This window comes from Perna viridis, chromosome 7, assembly GCF_037379345.1.
Source record: "Perna viridis isolate PV_CMFRI_1.1 ecotype Kerala chromosome 7, ASM3737934v1, whole genome shotgun sequence".
NCBI classification, from domain to species: Eukaryota; Metazoa; Mollusca; class Bivalvia; order Mytilida; family Mytilidae; genus Perna; species Perna viridis.
In genome coordinates, this window is record NC_142451.1 from 6,705,305 (window position 1) to 6,711,704 (window position 6,400).

The 6,400-nt window shown below is 34.3% G+C and overlaps 1 protein-coding gene across 2 annotated transcripts in view; it reads left to right on the plus strand.

Moving 5' to 3' along the window:
* LOC148611111 (uncharacterized) overlaps window positions 1-5,572 on the plus strand; it is a 36,280-nt gene extending 30,708 nt beyond the window's left edge. For both annotated transcript variants that reach the window (XM_088591261.1, XM_088591260.1), the window contains 2 exons: window positions 4,503-4,676; window positions 5,175-5,572. In XM_088591261.1, the coding sequence (XP_088447387.1) occupies window positions 4,503-4,676; window positions 5,175-5,339 (339 nt within the window). In that variant the 3' untranslated portion in view covers window positions 5,340-5,572. The remainder of the gene's footprint in view (window positions 1-4,502; window positions 4,677-5,174) is intronic.
* The last annotated feature ends 828 nt before the right edge of the window (window positions 5,573-6,400 follow it).

A 6,400-nucleotide genomic window follows, 5' to 3' on the forward strand; every position in this document is an offset into this window, starting at 1 on the left:
ACTGGTCTTTTCTTAGCATTGATCGTAAGCGCATGCTATGTTTTGCTGATCAGTTTGTCTTGTTTTCATTGCAGTTTCATTCCGTTAAAGGGTAGATAGACAAAGTACGTCTTGTGGTACTATTCTTTTAATTTTACATTGGAAAGTAATTCCATAAAAGTATCATATGCGATAATGTAATCAAAAGTATTCTTTTGTTGAGTTTTATTCGAGTTCAATATTTATAAGGTCAATGAACCTAACAAAAGATTTAAAAACTAGGTACAATTGATTAAAAGTGACATGTACAATTCTAGATACCAATTACTCTATAATCATTCTTAGCTGCATATGAGCATTAGGGAATGATCAACTAGAAATGGATTAGCACACCAAGACATGACCGACCTACACATGATATAAGCCTCTTTTGCCACAAGAGTAATTATCGAGAAGTTTGCAAAGAAAATGCAGCTTAAAAGCGCTATACAAAGAATATTTTTCTCCTTATTTTGAAATCATATACGTAGGTTTTATAGTTATTATGTAATCAATTCAAGCGGAAATAAGCCATCAAAGCCTTTTTATATGCGATAGTGAACGAGTAATCAAGGGTACCAAGATTCTAGCGAAAATCAAAAGAATGTAATCCATGGACAAAGACCAGACATGAAAAACAGACAAAAACAACAAAGAACATAAAATAACTAAAATAATACATACAAAGTAACAAAGTAAATGAGTAACTAAGACTGCACATAAAAACTGGGAGCATGGATCTGGAAAATAAAATGTATTTATTTCAGAGTAATCAAGGTAACCAAGGTACTAGCGGTAATCAAAAGAATGTAATCCAGAGACAAAGACCAGACATGGAAAACAGACATACACAACAAAGAACATGAAAAAACTAAAATAATACATACAAAGTAACAAAAGCAAATGAGCAAATCGGATTCCACTCAAAACTGGGAACTTGGACCAGGAGCACTTGTAGGGTAAGCATCCTTTGCTTTTCTAGAAACACCCGCCGGGTTGCTCATAAAAAGTCAAGTCCAGGGTAGTCCAAAGAGGGAAGAAAAACCATGACACGTTGAACAAATTAGTTTTCATGTACAGATGGATACACCGTAGCGATCCACGAGTTCCATTTTGTAGCAACATAGCCCTGTTTCAGAAGCCTAAAAAGTCATACATTTATCGTAAAGTTTGGTCAATAGTTTTCCCTTACCATCGATTTCTAAGTGTAGATCAAGATATGAGGCTAACTTGACAGTATCTGTAGTATCCTTTATCTCAACTTATTTGGGGTAGATGCGATATATAAAATCCCCGAAATGAGGATTGTTTGAGGATAATACGTCATGTATATAGCGGAAACTGAAAATTAAGGATCTAGCGAAATGATATTCTTTCTTTCAGATCAGATCAGCTATAAAGTCAGCCTCAAAAGAGTGAAGGAATAGGTCAGTGAGTAGAGGAGCACTGTTTGTTCCCATTGTAATGCCGAATTTTTGTGGAAAAACGCGTCAACCGCACTGGATAAATATGTCGATTAAAATATTGTGTATATTTGGAGGATGATTTGGAATTATTTCTTACAAAATATGAGGAAACACTACCAAGAACTATATATTTGTATCTAGGTGTACCATCTGTTTTGGAAAAAATCTGTTTTGGAAAAAAACAACGATGAATAATGTTTTTAAGTCGGGACTTTAACTGGGTATGGGGAATAGAAGTATACAGTGTTGACAAATCATAGGTTATAATGCTATTATATTCTGATAACAGTTTTGAACTGATTGTCTCCAGAAGATCTTTCGACTTTTTCTGGATCCACATTGAATTAATACCTCTACGGGAGTAACAAGTGTTGTGGTAGGACTGCAGGCCCTCTTTGACAGCTGTGAGTATAGAAGCTGAAAGTGTTGAAAGAGGTTTGGTCATATATTTTGCAGATCCAGCTATGTAAAGTTGTTTGTGTAGATACTTGTGGAGTTCAGGAATCCATTACATAGACGGTAAATCATAATCGACGTCTTTGGTAGAGAGACCAAAAGAGGATAGCACAAATTTATGGTTTTCCACAATCTTTTCCTTGAAGAGTGTGATAGCAGTATAGGTCTTATTAATGTTGTTTTGGGCTTTGTCTGCTGGTGCGACAACATATTTCTCATGTATAGTAGACAATTTTTTTGCTACATCGGAGTCTTTGAAAACTGATGTAGCATTGGCACTCATTGACCTACTTAAAACTTTCAAAATTAAAGACCTCACGACCTTTGACCACTTTGACAGAGAAGCAATGTCTTCTTGCTCTCGTTTTATCCATTTTCTTACGCAGTCCTCCACGATATCTATAAGCACTTTCAAGTTATAATTCCAATTTATGGAACGTGGTTCACGATACTTGGGACCTTTAGAAAGGATATTACACAGAGATTCGTTTTCGATGATCGTTAAATCTCCCGTAACGACGTGACCAGAAAGACCATATTTGAATGGAGAGTTTTTGCAAGAAAAGTCAGGTGGTTTAGCCCTAAAGTCCTCAATATCGAGGTTCTGCAAGAGCCTTTTATAATTTAATATTTTGGATGCAGTGGGTGAAGTATAGGAATATGAAATAATCGATATTTATTTGTTCTTAAAATATGGGCGAAATTTGTTTGTAACGTTTTTGTGATGGAGGATGTTAGCCAAATTAATTGCATCTATGTCTTTGTTGACAAACGGTAGTGGAAGAAATGATCGTTTTTCTTCATTTTAATTTTTCACACAAACAAACTGGTTTAAAGAGTCTGTAGAAACCAATATCGAAAATGATAGCAACAAGTCTGTGCAATAATGAGAAACAGGAGTGTCAAGACTTGTTTTGTAACGAATGTGATGAAGTCCAAGAGGTTTTTGTATGAAATGAAGATGGCCATCTGTGAGGGCATCATGTAACTTAGGTGACGTAAAGTGGCGATGGCCATGACTACTTTCCCGTCTTGGATTTTTGTCAAATAAATTCATCACATTCATGCTACTGTTATATTGGCTTGAAAGGTTTCCTTTATTTATTATGTTGTCATTGCATCCGTAAGGTATTGCAGTACCTAGTCTGCGTATCCAGTACTCCTCTCTTTCCCTACGATAGTTTTTACTTAGAACGGGACTGCTTGTTGGATTGTAAACTTTGTCTAGAATACGAACTTTTATAGAGATAGGATTGAATGATCTCGTTGAATAAAATGATTAAAACTGTCCGGAATTTGGTGGTATTGATTCCCGAACGATGACCTCACATTCGTTAGTTTAATCGTTCTTGGGTTTCACTGATATACACCAGACCACATAAGTTGCATTCTAATCCATATATTAAGTTTGTTGATTAGCAACTTACTTCATCGTGACTTCTTGTATGAAAGGGTTTCTTCGTAAGGGAGCTGGAGAAGTAAGAGTCGGTTATAAGAATGTTGCATGTTTTGCAATTTTTAATTTTTAAGATATTTTTAATTCAATTGAGGTTATTTTGGAAAGAAGCACCTTTCTTTTTACAAAATCTATCCTAACATCTCATTATACTTAAAAAATGCATCTTTGAATTTGTATATATATAGAAAAAAATGTCACATCTTATACCATGTCTATTCTTAATGGAGACATGGTAAATATAATGAATGTAATTTCATGGACGGTCAATGCATCAACTGCAATTAAAGAATTAAATAATTGTATAATAATTTAATATATACTGTATATTACATCATGAAGACATTAACAAAATTGTAATTTTGGTTTAAAATGTTATAAGATGTAAAATATTTGACACACACTTGTCGTCTTGATATTTGGAAAAAAAATTCAAAAACAATCATAGCAAAATGTCAATAGTTTTGTATTTGATTTTAAAAATTCTGAATTTCTTCGGTTATCCAGGAGAGGACATATTTGAATATTGGAAACGAAAACAATATATAACGTTTGACTATTTTACACTATGCGGGATTGTCTCGAAAAAAAAAAATGTTCAAATTTCGTCAAACTAAGTCAAACGGTTCCAAAGAAAATGACGAAAATGCACGAATTTTGTAACATTAATGTGCTTTTGATGTTGACCTTTGACTGAATTTCCGGAAATCGGACCACGAACAACTACAGGCCGTTATCGAAGCGCCTTTATACTCCAAGTGCAGCCGTGTGGTATTTCGGTCAATAACCCGTTTGTTTGTACTGTTACTAGAACTACGATAACTCAATAATGCCATTTATGATTGAGTTCAAAAGTTCAAATAACTGAATTTTGGATGTTACGCCTGTTCTAATTGGTGGACATGTTCCCATGAAAGAAATTTTCTACACGAGTTATGAAGTTAGTCTGCACTACATGAAATAGGTTATTAAGTTATTTCCTTATAGTTCGGAAACAGTATTCTTCCCTCCACAATCATTCATCATGTAGCGTTTTCTAGATATAATTTATTTCTTTGACTTTCTAATTTTGGATTTTCTTTAATATATATAAATATTTTTTCTAGGAGAAAATGAAATCGTACATTGACAATTTGTTAGAGGAAGCGACTAACCTTATGACATCAACGTGGGGAACAGAAAAGTTACCAATTCCTAAATCCATGGAAGCCCCATTCATGAAAATGATACGACTTCCTCCAGTAGATATGATCGGGGATGTTGACAATTCCTTGGTTCCGGTAAGTACTTCATTTACGTCCTGGAAGGCTTATCATATAGCAGTTTTTGTAGATATTTAGCAACATAGCTGTTACAAATTAAATTCACAAATTTTATATCCCCACTTATAGAGTTGGTGGTATATTGAAATGAAACAAATTTGTACGTTCGTCTGTCCGTCTGCATTTTCATCGCAATGATTCTCAGTGAGTTTATTGGTTTAAAATCTGGTACGCTTGATATAGTGCGATATACGTTGCTTACAGTTGTTGTATGATTTCATGGCCACGTACGAGTGTGAAGCATCAATTTCCGTTTACATCAATACTCTATATATTTCTATTATATTCTATATGGCGTGCAATTTCTGAGAAGACGCATGAAACAAAGATTTTAGAAATTAATACTTTTTAAAACCGTTTTTGGTTTTAGCTAATTGTCTTTATATGCTTGATATCTATCTTCATTCGTTAATTAAGTATAGAATGAAACTTATTGAAAACGCTGTCTCACTCCAGAAAATACAAAAAGTGTTGATGATGAAAATCATAGAGGAATTAGGAATAGTTACTTGTCTAACGCTTATCAATGGACATGTCTACATTAGATGTTCTTGTAATGTTTATAATACGATGAAAGACTACATCAAGATGGTAGATGAAATACAGAAGCGAAGAAAATAAAAGCAAAATAAAACTATTTATGTGTACAAGTAGCATTTCTTCCTTTACCTCTTCCCAAAACTATTCGAAATTTGATTATTTAAATACAGTTCATAAAAATTTGATAAAATGCATCACTGGTGCAGCTTGATACGACTGCAAATGTATAATTCGGAACAGTTGTGACAAGTATTGACATACCATTCAAGCTTGATACAGCTCTGAATTTGGATACCGATTAAATGTTTGACACAAGATAAGAATTTGCCCATATTCGTAAAAAGTTTTAGTTACAACACCAAACACCAATGCAAATCTTCCTTTTATAACATGGCACCTTGTGATTCACCTACAGACAAATTCATGTCCAGATGTAACGGAAGTGTTTGTTTCCGGCTTAACTTTGGTTCCTAATTCCTGAACATTTAGATCTCAACCTCCAAAATAAATCCCAGCTTTCTTCACGTGGTTCTGCACCTTATGATTTAGTTTCATGAAGAGTCATTCACTTTTAGTCCAGTTATTGCTCAAATATCATGAAAGTGATTGTTTCAGGTCCTTTTTAAGATTGGTAAATCCTTACCTGTGTAGTCATAATCGTTATGTTACTATTGTTTTCCATTCAAAGCTCGTGATTACATAAATATGCAACATCGTAAAAGGTCTGAGTTCCTTGTTAAAACATGAATGAAGAAACTGATTCTACGTTACACAAATGGACAAATAACTAATAACAGTCAACTGACATGCCAGCTGCAGACCAGTTTAGTATATCAAGAATGGACATGGTGAATATGTCATAGAGACAAAAACCCAAGCGGGATAAATATTGTCATCTCAATGCCACCCATAGGTCTTAAATGAACGACGCGGAAAACTTCACACCACAGTACATGCTGCAGCTGCCCTCAAAACATTATTTCATAGAGGTACCGCGAAATAGTTGCATGCACCTAAACACTCTAGCAACATAAAGGTAAACTGAAAGTTAAACAAAACAATGCATACAGAGGCCAGAAATTCCTGACTTGGGATAGGCGCAAAACAATGCGGTGGGTTAAAGTACTTTGGCGTAATCACAA